The sequence below is a fragment of the Ambystoma mexicanum genome, chromosome 2q, assembly GCF_040938575.1.
Source record: "Ambystoma mexicanum isolate Mex_15411 chromosome 2q, UKY_AmexF1_1, whole genome shotgun sequence".
Classification (NCBI taxonomy): domain Eukaryota; kingdom Metazoa; phylum Chordata; class Amphibia; order Caudata; family Ambystomatidae; genus Ambystoma; species Ambystoma mexicanum.
The window spans coordinates 841202299-841219651 of NC_090924.1; the positions used below are offsets into that span (position 1 = coordinate 841202299).

Here is a 17353-nt window from a genome sequence, read left to right on the forward strand (position 1 = left end):
ATTTAATGACTTACTAATAAAAGCAGCTGAGCACCTCAGTATTCAAACTCAGGAGATTTTGTCAAAGATATCCTGGGAGACAAAAAAGCTGCCACCCACTTCATACCCATCCCAAAAGTCTGTCCAGAGAAGAATCCAACCTTCACTGGAAACCCCCCAATCAGACAAGGGCAGTAAACCTGCGGATAGAAAAACTTTTCCGCCCGGCTCCATCTGACCCTTTATATGTTAGAGGACAGCTTAAACCGGATTCGCTGGTTGTCACAACTACGCGACAGAAGTTAGGTACACCACTAGCCTCTTCAGAAGCTCCCCCAGACAAGGACAGCAAGAAGCTTTATACCATGGGGAGGAAAGTTGCAACATCAGCAGCGTTTCAAGCTCGGATCGCCAACAATTCCACGCTGTTGGCCAGCTATGACTGCCATAAATGTGACGAGTTTACAGCCCTTGTCGACTCTGCTCCAGAGCATTTAAGGTCTCGAGTTGCCCTTCTAGCAGCAGAAGGCAAAGCCACTGCCAGCAGCTTACTGAAGAACAACCTCAATGCTGCAGATAATGCAGGCTGTATTATTGCGGAAGGAACCATTCTCAAGCGCTGCGCTTGGCTTCGCCAATCGGGCTTCAAGCTTGAGACCCAGGCAACGTTGCTCAACATTGCCTATGGAACCAAACGTACTATTTGGGAAAGCAGTGGAGGACGCTCTGAAATCAGCCAAAGAGGAATATACCCTCAAATCCCTTGGGCAACTTACCAATAAACTACCTGGACAAAGGGGCAGAAACAATTTTCCCCGCTTTCGCTGTCAACATTCCCAAAGAGGCTCTGGATATGGACAAAATCAAAATTCATCCTGGAACTACAACCAGAGTCAAATGTCCTAAGGTTATCCTAGAGGCCAGCACAGATCCCGCGTCCGTGGAAGGTCCTCCACTTCTCGAGGTGGAGGAACGCCTCCCAAAAATGACAGCCCGCTACAGGTCCCCTCCCTTGCCTCCCCAGTAGGGGGACGGATTTCAAACTTCACCCACCCATGGGAGAGAATAACCATGGACAAGTGGGTGTTATCTACAGTAGCGGGAGGTTAATGTGTGGCGCTCCTAGAAAAACCATCGAACCACCCCCCGCGCCAAAGGAAGACATACTCATCCCGATAGAAGATGTCAACGCGCTGCTCCTCAAGGACGCCATCTAGATTGTGCCATCCAACGAGGTAAACAAGGGTATTTATTCAACATACTTCCTTGTGCCAAAATAACATCCAAACATGCGCCCAGTATTAGACTTACGCCCTGCAAACACTTATGTAAAGCCACAAAAGTTCTGCATGACAATGCTACAAGAGGTAATCCCCTTGCTAAAACGAGGGGATTACGTGGCAACATTGGATATGAAAGATGACTATTTTCATATTTCAATGCTCCAAGCGCACAGAAAATTCTTGCGGTTCAAAGTAGCGAACCAGTACTACCAATTCAAGGTGCTACCCTTCAGAATAGCTTCAGCCCCAAGGGTATTCACCAAGGTACTGGCGGTGGTGGCGGCGCACCTGCGCAGGGAGGCAATCTGAGTGTACCCCTACATCGACGACTGGCTGATCACAGGAGAAACACCCCATCTTTGCAAACACAACCCGCAAAGAACCATAAATCTTCTCTTTCAATTGAGCTTCTCGATAAACGAGAAAGTTAAGTCTTGTACCAAAAACAACTAAACAGTTCCTAGGAGCTGTATTAGATACAAGAACAGGGTATAATTTTTTTATCCTAAATTATAATTTCTGAATATAATTCATGATTGTGAACACAATAGGGAAGTTTTGGAAAATGATAAATACCATGTCAAAAACAGAGAAAACATGTTAAAAAATAAGCATTCTGTAAATTATGAGATATGCTAGAGATTATTCCCTATTGTGTTCACAATCATGAATTATATTCAGAAATTATAATTTAGGATAAAAAAATTATGAGAAATCTGATCAGGTGTTGACATATGATGATTGAACTTGATTTCTGTACAAGAACAATTTTTAGATGATTTACACTATGATTACTTTGGATGTTATACACTTATTGATTCGTATTTTTGTTGAATATTTAAAGATAAATGGAAATTGATTGAACTCACAGCCCCTGATGAAGAGAATGAATCTCCAAACGCGTTGGGCACATACATTTGGAATAAATCATCGTTAAAGAAAAAAAGACTTTGTGAATTGACTACTTTTGGTCTTATTTGCATAAACAGATCCACAGAGAAAACAGTGACTTGAATTGAAATACTTATTTCGACTATTCGAAAATTACTGGGCTTTTCTAGCCATAGATAGTGTGCAGGGGACGGGAGTTCCCCAACAGGGAACTTACTCTTGTTCTATTGTATTGACAACCCATGTGCCAGGGCTGTTTCTTTTCTCCTCTGCACCTTAAACCTGTTTTATATTTTCTTGAATTTTGACTATAATAATTGTACCATACATTTGGAGTGCATGGTGTCTAATTCGCTAGGTCACACAATTAGAGGGGACAGTCTCCAAAGAAAATGGATCCCCAGTAAACGGGGTCTGTGCATGGGGCCAAGACGCTCACTTGATGTTTCAGACGGTGTCGCCCAATTTTGATGTGCAGATCCGTAATCCATTGACAGAAATGCCCTTTCCATCAACATTTTGGAGTTCTCTGAGAAGAAGTTTAGGAGGAATTTTATGTCTCTCCCCAGGTTGCTTCTGAAACGTTTGCTTTGAAATAAAGGTTGACTGTGACCCTGTGTCTAACAGAGCTGATTATTCACACTGACCTTATATCTGGACCGTGGCATAGAATCTACCTTTTTTTTAGATTCTAGTCTACGAAGAAAGTTATTTGACAGCTCAGCATGAATTTTCTAGATGTTGTTTATTTCTAGGGCAAGAACTTGGGTTGCCACCATATCTGTATTTCCTTTCGTGAGGTCAAGTTCACATGAGTTAGCATGGAAACCTGTCGGAAAATAAACATGCTCTTAAAACTAAGACCGGGAGTAGGTGTATCCCCCTTTCTGCAGACTCGTTGTTGTCTTCTCTTTTCAGAGGAGAATCCTCTGAATATTTTAGGAGGGAGGGTACCTCTACTGTTTCTGGCCCTTCACGGTTCATAATGTATGTTTTACAACATTGTTTTTTGTATCTTAAGGTTTCTTTGCACTTCACAATCTTTTTTTCAACATTTTTGGATTCAGAGTTTTCTATTTTTACCCACTTCTCTTTCGGAGGAGTCACTCCGCCTCTTAAAGAGAATACTCCATTTTCTGGGTTTCCTGTGCACTCCTTGGTCTCAATAGTGGCTATTTTAATTATCTTGATTTTTCACTTTTTCTCTGTTCTTTTGGGTCTTGAGTTGTCGCTAGTATTTTCTTGTATGTCTTTTTTTTGTAATTCAGGGGTCGTTGTATGGGTCAGAAAGGAAGCTTCCTCTAAGGCCTGGCATAACTCTTCACCCGTGTCCCCTATTTCTTCTTCCACTAGGATACTATCACTGGGATTGTTTGCCTCTTGCTATTGTCTCCCCCGGGCACCTGACCCGGACATTAAGTTATTTAGTGAAACACTGGCAGTCTGAGGGCTCTTTTGGACCCTGAACATCTGTCCAATGTTCTCGGTCAATTGCTTGACCTGTTGCCCAAGTTGAGAGCTTTTTTATTCCCTCAGAACCGTAGGGAGGTCTAGGGTCATATCTTTGTTTCTCTCTGGAAAGGTAGCTACCCCTCTTAGAAAAGTAACTTGAGTAGCTTTGAAAGTTAGCACTGTAGCCTTAGTTTCTGGGTCTCCACTCGCCTTGATTCTGGGCTCTATTGTCCTGGAATCTAGGTCAAAGAAAAGGGTTTTGAAAATTTTGATATGGAGGTGGTGTAGGCTATCTTTCCCTTTGAGAAATTCTGAGTAGGATTTACATGGGGACTTGTGTTGAGTGTCCAAAGGGTCAGTATTTTGGAATACTGGTTGTCGCTCGATTGGGACTGGACAGAGGGCCTCCTCTGTCGGTCAATCTTTTTGGTGGTAGGTGTATTCTTTGAATCCCAGACTCCAGATCCAAAGGAAGGGGCACTCTTCACCTCTGCCATTTCAGCCGTTGAATTTGATTTGGGAGTTTAGGGATTATTTTTATTTTTTGGAGGTTTTTGGACCTCATAAATCCTAGTAGCCTGTGAAATTACCCATTTGAGAGTGTGTGAATCATCAAAGTCCTGCATCAATTGGGTGATTGTGTTTTGGAGTACATGGAAAAATGTGCTAATAAACTCTGTAGTATTTACCTGCCAAGAAGTCTGTGCGAATGCACGCTTCAACTCGCGCAAATCCTTTCGGAGATTGGTCCTCGCCACACAGGGTTTCTACACAAGGTTTCTATGTGCAGATTTTCTTTTTTTTAAACCGGTGCCTTATACGGTCGTAGAACATTTGATGGCTTTTATTTGTTTTATAGGTCTTTTATTAAACCCTTTTGGGATCTGCTCTTGCGTCTCTGAACCGGAGTCCACTATTCCTCTGAGTCAGAGCTATACACTTTCTGAAATGCTCCTTATCACGGAATGTACAATTAATGTTTGTTTCCACCCCTCAGTACTAACAAATAGGGGACAGGATTTACTTTGATTTCCTGTGTAGGATCACTTCTCATAAGATTAATTCCCTTTTATGATATGATATGACATTTATAACGCGCCTATACACAGGTGTTTCAAGGCGCGACGATGCAAGGGAGGGGCAACAGAGGGAAGACAGACAGCGATCTTACTAGGCCAGGTGTCATTCAGTCCGCGCAAGTGCAAGGGAAGGGGAAAAGAAAAATGCGGGGGGAGGGGAAAGTGCAGTCCATGGGATAATAAGATAATAACATAAAATAAATAAGAACGGCCAGCTAGTGGCAAGTGCAGGGTGAGTGCAGACATAAGTGCTGGATTGGGGACTGTAGGGATACAGAAAACAGTCCCCAGGTGCAGGGGTTGCCGGGAAGGCAGCGCAAGAGTGCAACTGGCAGGACTTGGGTCCGAAATCAGATGGATGGCCAGGTAACCCGTGCAGTCTCAGTATCAGCCAGGACTTCAGCAGGGGAGACGGGGAGAGAAAGCAGAAGCAAAGAAGGTTTCTAGGTGCTTCCGGAACCGAAGATGGTTCTCCTCAAGTTTCAGGGAGGCGGGGAGGCTGTTCCAGAGGGAGGCCCCAGCCGAAGAGAGAGATCTACCGCCAACTCATTGCTTGGAGAAACGACTGACCCTGAGGTAGTTGGAGGCGGATGAGCGAAGAGCTTGAGAGGGTAGATATTTCGGAAGAGAGAGTTGAAGGTATTGAGGCCCCAGGCCCCAGAAGGCTTTGTGGACGATGCAGAGGGTTTTGAACTTAATCCTCGCAGCACTGGGAGCCAGTGCAGAGATTTCAGTCCTGGAGAGATACGATCCTTGTGCTTGAGACCAAGGACAAGTCTTGCAGTCCTGTTCTGGATGAGTTGCAGAGGGCGTAGAGTAGAAGCAGGCAGATTTAGAAAGAGGCTGTTGCAATAGTCCAGCCTGGAGAGAACCAGCACTCTGGAGACAGTGCGCTTCTGGGGGAAGGAGAGGAAAGGAAGAATACCTCTGAGGTGGTGCAGTTGGTAGTGTGACGACTTAGAGACGTCCGAGATGTGAGGGGAGAAAGAGTGTGGAGTCGAAGATGACCCCCAGGTTCTTAGCCTTGCAGGTGGGAGCAGGAAGAGGGCCAAGAGAGGCCGGCCAGAGAGCCGTCTTACTGGTATTAAGGCAGAGGTCATTGACGGCACACCACTCCTGGATAGCAGACAGTCAGAGATGAGGAACGGGGAAGAAGTGGCCAAAGGTAGCCTGAAAATGAGCGGAGTGTCATCCACATAGCACTGAAAGTGTTTTAGATAATACATCAGGATTTCTTGTGGCTGAATCACAGATAGGTGAGCACCCTCTTTTAAGGACTGCTTACATTCTCCCCTCCAGGAACAGGTGGGCATCAGCCAGTAAGATAGGATCAGCTTTTCAGTCTGTCTGCTTTCTCTTTCACTGTAGGCGGCCTTGAACTTTTAACTCCTTTTAGGCCTCACTTTCAGGACTCTGATAATCCTAAATGGGTCCAAACTGAAAGCAATGTATTCCATCTCGTTCTGTTTATTATCAATCCTTCTTTCTCTCCTTCCCCATCAGTCGGTGAGCGAGTGAGTTTCTTCAGTGAGTGTCCATGAGTAAGTGAGTCTGAGTCTCCCCAGTCTGTGTGTTTGACCTTTTATTGACCATATTGAGGTGTGCGTGATTTCCCCAATCCTAATTGGTGAATGCATTTGATTGGACAATGTTCCCAAAGTGACATCACAGACCTTCCTCTTGGTAGTCATTGGGCATATTATTGAAGGGGCAGTCAATGAAACATTAAATTCCATCTACGTGACCACTTAGATAATTTGCTCACCAGATTCCTCTCTCTGGCACAAATCAATTGATACAATCCTTATCATTATCACATGAATAATTTGAGTTATAGTTTTTTCCCTTTCTCACTTCTACATTTATATACAAATTATTTTTCCATTTCATCAGAACAGGCTTGTCACTGTGAACACTAGCATGTGCCCTTTCTTTGTCTCTAAATAGAAATCAGCCTAATTTGCATAATTAAAACATACTCAAAATCGTTTTGGTAGCCCTCAATAGATCTCAAACTGAACATTTCACAAAAACAATACGTTTCTACGAGGTTCTGTTCTAGAGTTATGGGCCAAATAGCGAATCCCATGTTGCATTTTATTAATATGCAAAATATCACTTAGCATCTTTGGTTTTTCTGCCTGGTATCTGTTGTCCATGCTGTTCATGCAGAGCAGGAAGGTTTTTATGATGGGGGGCCTGGACATGGTAACATCCCTTGTAGTTTGCAGTCCTTGCGGGTTTTACAACTTCTGTCCTGTCTCCGCTTGAGAAGTTTCCAGACCTGCAATCTTGTCAAGTGCTAAATTCTTACGTTAAGGAAGGGCCTGCAAGATGGTGTTAATAGATTTGACTGAGCAGGACCACAAATTTATCTGAATTTAAATTATTTTTAAAAATGTTCCCCCTAACACAGAAATACAGGGCAAGTAATAAAACTCAACCCTTAAAATGTCTAGCTCGGTCTGGTTTGTTTTGCGTGTTTGAAGTAGGATCCTTATCTGCAGTATCCAGCTTGAATCAGTTATTAGATTTGTAAAGGAACTTATCTATCCTCCCATCCTGTATGCTGGGGGTTGGGTTCTTTGTGAGTTGAAAGGATACCCTTATGTTAGAATTCAGTGCTGGCTCCATTTAAAGTTGGTTTCAGTCACAATTGCATCTTATAATGTGCCCATTTTCATAAAACACCAAAGTTCATATTGCATTGGCCCTATCAACAGTCCATATTCTCAACATTGGTAGGTTTCCTAATCCTGACTCTTATTTCTGTAGAAAACACACAGCAGCCAAATGCAAATCCGTTTTTCGTTTTAGAACTGCTGTTCTTTCTCCTTATATTAGGCAATTCCCCATGTTAACAAAAGTAGCACTTTATTTTCTGGTACTTGAAATGTTCATCTCCGGTCTTGTCAGCTTTGGTTTTGAGTGGCTGCAAAACATTGCACATTTTCGTTTGCACGCGTGTTTGCCAACTGCTGCGCAAAGGCCTCCCCACAAAGTTGGCACTTTTATTCAATGGGGATATTCTTACAGGCTTCCATCTCTAGATTGATCTTGTCATGCATTTCCAAGGCTTGCAGCGCAACGACTGGAGGCTTGGCAACACATTCAGGCTCACTCCACATTGGTTGCATTTTATGGTCGTATCACGGCATCTAAAAATTGTAGTATTGCTCTTTGGGCTACTTAATTAGCATTTTGTAAGCATTACACATTGGGCACAATTTCCATAAAGAATGCATGATTTGGCTAAATGGCTGCATTTTTGTATATGCAGCCTCTTTCACCCATTGTATTTTAAAGACTTTAAAGTTTAGTTCCAGCAAAGGCGGAAGTACGATGTGCAGGACAACAGAGAAATGAAAATTACTTTCATTGCAATCCACGGTCTCCTCTTCTTTATAACACCCACACTGTCCCCAATCCCCTTTCCCCCCAAGCATATACAGAGCTAAAACCTCCGCTGTGGAATGGGGGAACACATGGAATTGGGTGTGTTGGTTACTGATGTACTAGTGGGGGATGTTGGCTTTACCGCACAGAGGGAGGCAAGTGCATATTAGACGTCCTAACTGTCAGTCAGTCAGCTTGCTTCTTAGATGCAGGCTAGTTCAACCGGTCTGGAATGCGGAATTGCAGGACTATGCAAACCTGGCTCATTAAGTTAAAAATTGTTTTCATATTTCCAATAAGACTACAAAGACGAGCTTTGGCGCAGTCTAAACTGTTGGTTGAAAAGCTTGCACAGGATTAATGCTCATTCACTCACCTGGCTACCTGTATCTGGTTCTGTCCTTGACCTCAAATACTAGATCGAATTATGCTTTTTGCTACACTGTGGGATAGTAGGTTCAGAGGGCGTTGCTATGGCCAAATTAAAATTTCCTTGGGGGCAGATGTGGTTTATGTTGCTTAGAATGTCTGGTAGTACGTTTAGTTGGTGGACTGTTTGAGGCCAATTTAATTTGTTGGATGCATGTGGATTGGTTGCCTATGAGTAGACCTGGTGTCTGTTGCTTAAATGTTTTTTGGATGTTCTGCATCATTGAGTTGGTATGTTGTAAATCTGTAGGAAATTGACGTGGCAGGACTTTGACCAGTGTTTGACTTTGAACATAGTGTTTTTTCATCCATGCTAAACAGTGTGTGACCCTCCACTCAGTGAAATAGATGAGGTTGAATGGCCTAGAAAGTGCACAGTATAATCCTTTTTACGTCAATATATTTTTTGATTTAATTCACTTTTTGTTCTCTAGAGCCAAGACTATTAAGAACACAGTATGTGTAAATGTGGAGCTCACTGCTGAACAATGGAAGAAGAAATATGAAAAAGAGAAAGAACGGAACAAGACTCTGAGAAGCACTATAACATGGCTTGAAAATGAGCTCAACAGGTGGCGCAATGGTAAGATGTTATGAGGTTTTAGCTTTCTCAATGATGACAAATTCAGACCCTGTTGATAATGCTACCATCTGATATCCTAAAAGTTTTTCAGTTTACAGTTTCCCTTTCTTGAATCGAACTTTTTAATGAGAACCAGGACAAAAAGGCTTCACAATATGTTACTGGGCATTTGTATAGTGCCTTTTTTACCATTGGTTATGACCTCAAAGCGCTGTGGATGAAAACCCTCGGGGACCGTTGTCCAAGTCAGTGGAGAGAGTAGGGTAGTAAGTAGTGCTTGGGTACACACTGTATGTGTACAGCCAGGCCGAATTTTCGTGGTGGGTAGCTGGGTTCTAATCCTCAGCGTGGTGTGGAGGTTCTGTGAGGTCACTATTATGTGTGTAGCAATGCTGATTGACATGGGGTAGCTGCATTCTGGGGACAGTGCTTGTATGAGAGATTATGCGCACAGCTAGGCAGATTTTCTTTTTTTTTCGTGTGGGATAGCTGAGTTCTAAAGAATCGTTGGGTTTTCGTGCTAATGTCTGTGTGCAGCTAGGCCGAAATAGTCGAGGGGTATAGCTGTATTCTATTGTTTGTTGGTGAAGAGGAGAGAGTTAGCATATTGGTGTGCATTTGAGAATCTGTGCAATTGAAAGAGGTCCCCTGTTCCTGCTTGCATTCCAGTGCCTGTCGAGTTAACTATTTCTCCCTGTTTTAGATGTTTGGTGCCTTAGTTCTCCCGGAAACATTCAGTCTAGTGTCTGCCTGAGATTCCAGCGACAAACCAGGCGGTGTTGTTGGTGCTGTGCCTGTTTGACATTCTTACGTGTACCGGAACTATGCATGTTCTTGGTCTAGTGTATGGTTTATTGATTTATTTAAACGAAAGAAAATTAATACAAAATTGCCATCATTCTATATTTTTGATTATACATGAAACTCTGATAAAAACTCATATGTATCTGTCTACAATTATATTATCGTCACCTTTATTCATGATTGAAAGGAAATATTTCCTTTAGATCACCTTTAAAGCATTGTACATTGTAGTGCTATCCGATTTACATACAACCTCCCATATCCATATGGTCGTAACATGATACATTTTTAGATCACTGTACAATTTAAATAATTGTCAATCATAATGGTCAACACTGTTGCAAACGTCTTTTAACATGTTATCATTAACCCTTCAAGGCCAGAAGTTTCACTCAGAGCAAAAACGCCTATTGCCTTGCATATTTTTTAATACGGAATTGGGGCATGTAGTGCCTAACAATGGCCGTCTTCAAGCCAAACCAACTCAACTTGTTTCAAATACCTACCAGTTTCTTCACTGATGGTCTTTGTATTGGAACTGTACAGCCTTTGATTGTATGCCACAAATGAATTGTATGCAAGACTGATAGCTGTGTGCAGTACCATCTTCAGCCTTTCTTTCAAATGTTTATTTCGAAGGGATTGTGTCCTCCGACGTATTCCTTATCTTTGATAGATCATCTCCCAGCTTGCTGGCCTCGGAAAAAAATTTCAGTAGAGGGCGCTGCGCGTCGACGTTGTTGGGGAGAATTCTCCGTTTAGGCTGAATTTCCTAACCTAGTGAGTCCCCCAGCAGCTTTGCTGGATTTCTGGAGTTTGTTTTTTTTCTCCTGCCAAGAGTGAGACTCTTTTTCTCCCACTCTTGGACATGATTTGTGGTATTCCTTCGAATGTTATGTGTTTTATGGGCTGCGGGGTCTTTTACTCCATAGGGTCTCATGTGTTTTTTCTATGTGTGTTACACAGCACCCTCCGTGCAGTAACACTGGGGTGTCCTAGGTGACCCCCACCATAGACTCCGTACCCTGGGACTGACTACTGTCTCCCAGGGCATGTAAAGTCACCATTGGCTTTACTAGTCCCCTAGAACCAGTACCAACCATCATATTGTGGACATACTGGTAGGGGCAATTCGATTGCCCCTCGGTCTGTTGTTCGAAGGGGGCACTGTCCCGTCCCCCCCCGTCGAGTTTTGGCTGGTGGCAGTGGATACTACTTGTTATATTCGACCACAAATATTTCTCTATGGGATTTTCCCATTGTTCGAGGCTAATACTTTTTCACATTAGTCTCTAACCTACCGCCGGTTTATTTATTTAATGTTAATTCACCGGTTGGTATTTTCTGCCAAAACTTGGTTTTAAAATGGCGTTTGTGTTCGCCTCTGTAACTCTAACCCAAAGGTCGAGCCCTTTGTTCCACTTTTTGGCGGGCTTCTCCACAGAAGCCTCCAAAAGTGGTGCCACTCTGTCTGGGTACCACAGGAGGTGTGGGAGGGGGTTTAGGCACCCTGGACCGAGTTACCTTAGTAACTCAGGTCGCACTCTTGAGTGATTGGCCCAAGGGGTGAGCCGGCCGGCTCACCACTTAGCATGTTTGAGTGACAGCTAGGCTGTGTGGGTGTTTTCTGCATAAAAGCAGGGCTTTATGGACTGGAACTTCAGAAGTCGCCATAGGACCTGAAAATCCGAAGAGGGAGAAGTTGAGCCGACCTGCTACGACGACACCACCGGTGGAGGCCTACCGAATCGACCCACCTCTTCCCAACGACAGAGATCATCTCCCGGCTGGAGAGTCTTCTTTCCTTGACTGGTGGGCACAACCAGTTTACTTTTCTCCTTCGCATCCCCGGACGGCTCGTGGTCGAATTGCCCGTGCTCTGCACCCCGGCAGCCGGATAGCCACTTGCACCCGGACCGCGAATAAGGACCGCTCCTTGTAAGTGAGAACTCTGCACCTGGTCTCTGCCCTGGTAGTGTGACGGACTCCTGTTTCCCTCTACGTCGAGATCCCCTCTTCCTCTGGACGAAGCACTGCCTCGCATCCACTACCAGGAACAACTGCCCCGCTGTAGCATTGTCGCCATCTCAAGGTACCGTGTCTGCCAGGCCTCCCATTCTAAAGATTGGTACACAGTAATAATAATCCCTTAACCTTCTGGACTGGGCTGGCCCCCTTGACCATCTAACTGGTCCCTTTCTTTGGTCCAACTCCTTTCGTTTGAAACTGTTATGAAACTTTTGTGCATTGTGAACCGTGCGACCTGGACACATTTTGACCAGAGCCTCTTAAAGCGGGTCCGGCCCTTTTGAACTTTGACGTTACGGTTTTAACCTGCCTTTTTCCCCTTACGGTGTTCTGTCAAAAGTGTTGGTATCTGTTCTATCTTTGCCTTGCCTTTTCTCTCCCTTTTTAACCTGCTTGAGTATAGTGTCATCTTAGTTAAGCGGTCACCGCTGTTTGGAAATAAGTGTTGCCTTTTCTAAGCGTTGTCTATCATCCATTGAAGGGAGTGTATATCTTTTAGCGATCGTGTTTCTGAACTGCTTAAACAAAAGTGCCAGTGTGTTTATCTAGATGTGCTTAAATAAATAATTATATCTCTTTTTACACCAAGCTCTGGTCCGTGTTTGCTTGTTCAACTGTGTTCCTTTGACCTATTGTGAATACTCTGTATACTGCCTAACTCTTCTTGAGAGAAGTCTGATTGCTCAGCCACAGCTACCAGGTAAATCTGGGTGGTGCAGACTGCTACCAATTGGGTTTACTGCTAACTCCTGTAGACTTAAACTTTTTGCAGTGGTCCCAGAGGGAACTGCACAGGTTTCTGCCCAACAGACGTCCCTCGAGCCGATGTCCCTCGACGGCCTCCATATCGGCGCCGACGTCACCACATGTAAAAATAGACTCGAGCAGCGTCCGTTGCTCAGTTCCGTTTTTCCGTGCTTCGTGGAGCCTCGGAATATCGTTGCTCAGTTCTTCAGTAACAAATATATCAATTATTCCTCGTGAATACCGACTCGTACTAGATGGCTTCCTCACCCGAACCGACGACTCCACGGTCCGGCTTAAAAAAATGTCGAGGATGTGGAAAGAAAATGTCGTTGACGGATCCTCACAGGATCTGTTTGTGGTCCCTGGGAATCGAGCACCATTGTTTGGAGTGCGAGGACTGCATGTCCATGATGGCGAAAGCCTTGAAGGAGCGTAAAGGGAAGCTCGAGAGAGGTAAGGCAGTTAAAACTTCTTCGAAAGTTTCCTCGGCGGAGTCGAGACATTTGTCTCCTCGCCATCACAAAAGACATTCTCGTTCTAGGTCTCGAAGCAGTTCCCATCACTCTTCGAGATCTAAGCATTCAAAAAAGAGACGTCGAAGATCCCCTTCCTCGTCTTCATCTTCTGTTTCCCCAAAAAGGGTTTCCTGCCCCACAAAACATAGCTCTGAGGGTGAGTGGGAGGAATTCAGGAAAAAGATGCTAAGCGTCTTCGAGAAAGCGGCCTCGACCCCCTCGAAGACTGCTGAGGGTGATACCCTGGGTGAAAGACCCGAAAAATCAAAAAGCCGCGAGTCGCAGTTCCCGGCAAAAGAAGCCACTCAAGAGCGTCACAAACCCTCGAGTAAAGGCAAAGTTGCGTCTTAGACGCCGTCGTTGAAGATCCCTTCAACACATAGATCGGCGTCATCGACGCCGTTATCGAAGGATTCTTCCACGCACAGGTCAGTCGAGTCGAAGTCGATGCCGAGAAAGGATTAACCCATGGCCACCTCACAGCCAGTGGCCAAGGCCAGAGCCTCAAGCATGAGAATGTCGTCGACAACCTTGAGTAGAATCCCGATACTCTCAAGTTCATTGAGGCCTCTACCACCTTTCTCGACGCTTGCTTCGATGGCTTTGATGGCTTCGAAGCCTTTAACGTCCACGTCGACGTTTTCTCAGCCAATCATGACAAATTTGGCTCCTTCTGCTCTGGAAATGGGATTTGTACCATTTTCAAGACCTGATCACTCCAGAGTGTTCTCTTCTATTTATGAAGAAGGGGAGGATTCGGATCAGGAAAGACCTTTTGAGTTGCAAGGATCTGCAACTCCTGCACCAGAGGAATTTACCTCTGAGGAAGGTAGGTTGAAAGACCTCCATGAATCCCTACCGGAAGCAAGTGGGTTGGACACTTCCCCAGAAGTGGAATTTGCCACACCAGACCCCGGGGAACATGCTGAAACCCCTTATAGAACCTTGATGGCAAGGATAATCGAGTTTATGGGATGGTCCACACCCTCACCTGCTTTTCAGCAAGGCGACCTCAGAGACATCTTGGTCAAAGGTCCACAGGAGGATCCTGTGGTGCCATTTCATGCAGCATTACAAAGGAGAATATTGGCAAACTGGGAAACACCTGAGGTAATCCCGGCGGTTAACAAGAAATTGTCATCTAAATATCGGGTGTCTTCTGCTGACCCTGAATATTTAGCCAAACGCCCAACTCTGGAAAGTCTGGTTGTCCAGGCAGCTACTTCAGCAGGTAGTAAGTCGGCTTACCCTACTGTTCCACAGGACAGCGATGATAAGAGATATGACTCTATGGCCAAAAAAGTATTTTCCGCATGTAGCATGGCGTTGAAATCCATCAATGCTACTTGTACGCTCGCAAGGTTCAGCCACACACTTTGGAAGTGTGCTTCATCAGCGGCTGACTGCCTCGCGGAGGCAGAAGAAAGGGAAGCGTGTCTCAACATCATTAAGGATGGTAAGGACGCAATGTGCGAATCCCTTCAGACTGGCATCGATTCTGCTGACAGCATCAGCAGGGCCATGGCGGCAAGTACAACAACCAGGAGATTTGCTTGGTTGCGAAAGTCTGGTTTTGCTCCAGATGTGCAAAGCAGACTCTTGCATATGCCCTTTGACGGCTCTTCTTTGTTTGGTAAGAAGGCGGATGACGGTTTAGAAAAACTACAAACATAAAAGGCAGCAGCAAAATCCCTAGGAGCTGCAATCCGTCAGACACCATATCGCCCCTCAGGAACATCTTGGAGAGGTAAGTCCTTTCGCTTTTATTCTGCATTCGGAAAAGGCAGAGGACAGCCGGTTCAAAGTCGTCGGAAAAAATTCACCTGAGGTGGATGGGGTAAAAATACAAAAGCCGCAGCAGCATGTGCCTCTTTACCCTCGGCATCAGCCCCCTCCAAACCGCTCTTGCCCTTTCTACACATCCCTCAGTCATCCATCGGGGAACAGCTCTCTAAAAGTTCCAGATCCGCTCCTCTTGCAGGAAACTGTAGACTTGCTAGAGAAAGGTGCCATAGAACCGGTACCTGTAGCGGAGAGAAACAAGGGCTGGTACTCCTCCCCCCCTACTTTCTCATACCGAAGAAAGACGGAGGACTGAGACCTATCTTGGATTTATGAGAATTGAACAAGTTCCTCAGGAAGGACAAGTTCAAGATGGTAACTCTCTCTCAGATCCTTCAGGCCCTCCAGCTCCAGGACTGGCAGGTATCTCTCGACTCCAGGATGCTTATTTCCATGTGCCAATCCATCTCAAACACAGGAAATACCTGAGGTTCGCAATTGGCGCTTTCATTATCAATTTCGAGTTCTGCCATTTGGGCTGACCTCCGCCCCGAGGGTCTTCACCAAGCTAATGTTGGTAGTGGCTGCAAGTCTAAGGAGGGAAGGGATCCACGTCTCCCCTACCTGGACGATTGGCTGATCAGAGCTGTATCTTCGGAACAAGCTCAGATCCAGCTAGATTATGTCTGCCACTTCCTTCACAAACTGGGCTTCTCCCTCAATTTAAAGAAGTCACAGATGATACCATCACAGAGACTCCAGTTCATTGGAGCGGTCCTGGACATTTCCCTGGGAAAAGCCTTGCCACCAGAGGTGAGGGCCCAAGATATTCTGCAGATGGTCACCAAGTTTCAAAATGCCCAACGTCTCCCAGCCTTCGACTTTTTGAGGTTGCTAGGCCTCATGGCATCCTGCATCTTCCTTGTGCCAGAGGCTCGCCTGAGAATGAGATCTCTTCAGTGGGCACTGAGAACTCAGTGGTCGTAGTTCTCAGGGAGAATGACGGACCTCCTTCAGGTTCCGGACAAGGTGGCTCGAGACCTTCAGTGGTGGGCCTGCCAGGAAAACATCTTGAAGGGGGAACTGTTTTGGCAACCATGGCCGGAGATAACAGTAGTCACAGATGCCTCACTCACGGGGTGGGGAGCTCATACCAACGACTTGACCATCAGCGGTCATTGATCTCCATTGGAGTCCAGACTACATAGCAACCTGTTAGAGCTGAGAGCAATCGGGCTAGCGCTGAAAGCTTTTCTGCCATCTGTTCAGGGGAAAAATGTCCTGATAATGACGGACAAAACAGTGGCCATGCACTACCTCAACAAAAGAGGAGGCGTAGGATCACTGCCACTGTGCAGAGAGGCAATGCAGCTCTGGTTTTGGGCAATTCAAGAAGGAATCTCTCTATCGGCAGTTCACCTAGCCGTTGAGAAGAACTTGACGGACGCACGCTCTGAGAAGGCAGGGCACAGTCTCCCACGAGTGGGAACTAGCTCAGGAAGTCCTTCAGGAGATCTACGCCCTTTGGGGAACCCCTCAAGTGGATCTGTTCGCCACCAGTACCAACAGAAAGTGCAATCTGTTTTGTCCAAGGGAATTTCCCCCGAGAGGAGCTCTAGGGGACGCGTTCGTAGTGGACTGGGAGTTTCCACTCCTGTACGTGTTTCCACCAGTCCCTGTCATTCCTCAAATGATCAGGAGGTTGAGAAGATTCCGGAGAACCATGATCCTAATTGCCCCAGACTGGGCCAGGAGAACGTTGTACCTGGACCTTCTGGACATGTCCATCTGCCCTCCAATTCGTCTTCCACTCAAGGAGAATCTTCTCTCACAGAAGGGAGGTCAGGTTCTCCATCCAGACATCAGAACCCTCAACCTTCACGCCTGGCTTCTGAAAGGTTGAGATACAAGGATTGGGACCTTGCTGATGACGTCATGGAAGTGTTGCTTTCGGCCAGAAGGGCAGCAACAAAGTTTTTATACGGCTGCCGTTGGAACAAATTTTGCAGCTAGTGTAGAGAAGAGAATATCGACCACTTTTCATGTGGTACACCAACGGTGTTATCCTTTCTACTCTACTTGGCAAATTCAGGCCTTCAAGTTGGCACTATCAAGGGCTATCTCGCAGCGCTAACGATCTTCAAGCGCACTGCGGAGGAACCTTCGTATTTCAAATTACCCTTAGTTGGCACTATCAAGGGCTATCTCGCAGCGCTAACGATCTTCAAGCGCACTGCGGAGGAACCTACGTATTTCAAATTACCCTTAGTAATACAATTTCTAAAGGGATTAACTAATGTCTACCTTCCAAGACCTTTCCAGGTTCCTTTATGGGACTTAAATTTAGTGTTGAATTTCCTGATGGGTACTCCTTTCGAACCACTC

The 17353-nt window shown here is 45.3% G+C and overlaps 1 protein-coding gene across 2 annotated transcripts in view; it reads left to right on the forward strand.

Moving 5' to 3' along the window:
- Positions 1-17353, forward strand: part of KIF5B (kinesin family member 5B) — a 1711571-nt gene that overhangs the window by 697713 nt on the left and 996505 nt on the right. For both annotated transcript variants that reach the window (XM_069648059.1, XM_069648058.1), the window contains exon 11: positions 8944-9092. In XM_069648059.1, coding sequence (XP_069504160.1) covers positions 8944-9092 — 149 coding nt within the window. The remainder of the gene's footprint in view (positions 1-8943; positions 9093-17353) is intronic.